Here is a 2,638-nt window from a genome sequence, read left to right on the forward strand (position 1 = left end):
GGGATGATTTGAGAGACTAGCATTGAAATATGTATATTACCGTATGTGAAGTAGATGGCCAGTCCAGGTTGGATGAATGCGACAGGCGCTCAGGGCTGGTGCACCGGGACCGCGCTGAGGGATGGGACAGGGAGGCAGGTGGGAGGGGAGTTCAGGATGGGGGACACATGTACACCCACGGGTGATTCACGTCAATGTATGGCAAAAACCACTGCAATATTGTAAAGTAATAAGCCTCCAAATAAAATAAATCAGTTAATTCAAAAAAGAGAAAAATAGTGACAACCTAAAAGATGAGCGTTATACTTTATTTGGAGGGAATTCGGGAGGCAGTTTCTCAATTCACCTTGAGAGAATTGCTCCAAGGAGGTGAAGGGAAGCGTCAGGTTGTACAGGAATTTGCAAGAACGGGGATGTAGTCTGAACATCAAAGCGTTTTTGTGAATTAAAGAAAACCAGCTATCTCAAGTTAAGGAATTTAGCATTTTCCCCATGTATGGGAAGAGGCAAGTGTCTGGGCTCACTGAACACGTTCCTTTCATGCATCTCAGCTCTCCTGGGGCATTTTTCCTTGCATTTTCTTGCATCTTGCATTTTATCACATCCTGAGTTGCCTTGGGCTCACCGTAGGGAGTAGCTGCAACTTGGTAGCTGTTCGCCCACAGGTGTATGTCCCCTTCCTGAGCACCCTGGAGGGCTGGCAACTCGTGATGACTGTGTCATCCTGGTTTACTGATTAGGCAGGAAATACTCCCCTCCTCATGACCCTGTGGCCCCAGTGAAATGTAATCTCAGGAACCTGAATGAATGTCCTCAAAAGAACAGAAACATCTGAGTCGTTCACTCACTCCTAATTACAAGCTTATCCTGGGTGAGACAGAAAACAAAATACAGATATCAATATGGCCTGAGTGACTGAATTCCTACGTGTAAGATAAGGAGGGAAAAATGCAGTTAAGGATCAAGGAAAACTTATGTTCCTGACAAAATACAAACAGAAGGAATGTTTATTATTATACTTAAATCTGTACATAATAACTATGTACATGTCTATAAGTCTTCGTATTATTGCATAACTTCAGCCTTTATTTAGTATCTCATCTAACTGATACACATTTTCATTGACAAATCCAAAGTTTATTGGGAAAATTAAACTTCTACTGTAAAACTTCAGAGTGTAGATTGACTACATTTTCTAGGTCAAATAGGTAATATCTAAATGAAAGCACAATGAGGAAGTGAGGGAGAAATTTTCGGACAATGAGTACCGTCTTCCCTACTTAAAAGCCTTGCTAGAAAGATTGTCATCAGACACCCTACCTCAAGGTTCACCCAGACGCCGTCTCAGGCAGGCCAGCAGCAGCCTCATCTTCCCCATGGCTTTCGCGGTCTCTCTACTGATGGCCCTGGTGCTGGTCAGCTGCAGCCCTGGAGGATCTCTGGGCTGTAACCGGCCTTGGAACCATGTGTCGGTTGGCAGGCAGAACCTCAGGCTCCTGCGGCAAATGAGCAGACTCTCCCCTCGCTCCTGTCTGCAGGACAGAAAAGACTTCGGTCTTCCCCAGGAGATGCTGGAGCGCGGCCAGTTCCAGAAGGACCAGGCCCTCTCTGTCCTCCACGAGATGCTCAAGCAGTGCTTCAACCTCTTACAGACAGAGCACTCCCCTGCTGCCTGGAACACGGCCATCCGGGACCAGCTCCGCGCTGGACTCATGCAACAGCTGGAGGACCTGGATGCTTGCCCGGGCCTGGTGAAGGGAGAGGATGCCTCTGACCAGGGAAGGATGGGCCCCGTGCTGGCCGTGATGAGGTACTTCCAGGGAATCCGTGACTACCTGAAACAGAAGGAATACAGCGAGTGCGCCTGGGAAATCGTCAGGGTGGAGATGATGAGAGCCCTCTCTTCGTCATCCATCTTGCAGAAAAGGATAAGAAACCTGGGTGGAGCTCTGAAGTCACCTTGAGATGACTCTCACCGACCAAGATGCCACATCAGCCTCGTACACTCACCTGTGCTCATTTCAGAAGACTCTGATTTCTGCTTTAGCCACCAAATTCATTGAATTACTTTAGTTGATACTTTGTCAGTAGTAATAAGCAAGTAGATATAAAAGTATTCAGCTGTAGGGGCATGAGTCCTTAAGTGATGCCTGCCCTGAGGTTATCTGTTGCTGATTTATTTATTCCTCCTTGCATTTAACATACTTAAAATGTTCAGAAATTTATAAAATTACATTTCATCTGTACATCATATTAAAATTTCTAAAGCATCTTTACCATTTCATGTGATTACATTTGTGCTTTGTTATATTTATTAAATCAAAGAAAATGAGTTTCTTCACTCAAAAAGTGAAATCCAAACCCCATTTTAAAACTTTATTAAAGAGTGGGTGGTTACATTTATTTACTCATTCATTCCATTCATATTATACATATAAATTGAGTACCCGAGTGACAGACTGTGTAATTGTCACCAAGGAATACATGTGAATAAACCAAATGCAGTTCCTACGGCATTGAAGCACTCAGTATTACAGAGAATACTGTTTATGTAAACAGTATTGTTTTATTTCGGTTATACTAAAGACTGCAAGGAGAGGTAAAGGAAAAGAATGTCCTCACACGGGAAGCTTTAGGT

At 44.1% G+C, this 2,638-nt stretch overlaps 1 protein-coding gene across 1 annotated transcript; it reads left to right on the top strand.

Moving 5' to 3' along the window:
• The first annotated feature begins 1,376 nt into the window (after nucleotides 1–1,376).
• LOC145546987 (interferon tau-like) lies at nucleotides 1,377–1,964 on the top strand. Its single transcript, XM_081595860.1, has one exon. It carries the CDS (start codon nucleotides 1,377–1,379, stop codon nucleotides 1,962–1,964), a length of 588 nt encoding a protein of 195 aa, XP_081451986.1.
• Nucleotides 1,965–2,638: the final 674 nt, after the last annotated feature.

The sequence above is a fragment of the Giraffa tippelskirchi genome, chromosome 1 (genome assembly GCF_054371585.1).
Source record: "Giraffa tippelskirchi isolate mGirTip1 chromosome 1, T2T-mGirTip1v1.2.pri, whole genome shotgun sequence".
Classification (NCBI taxonomy): Eukaryota; Metazoa; Chordata; class Mammalia; order Artiodactyla; family Giraffidae; genus Giraffa; species Giraffa tippelskirchi.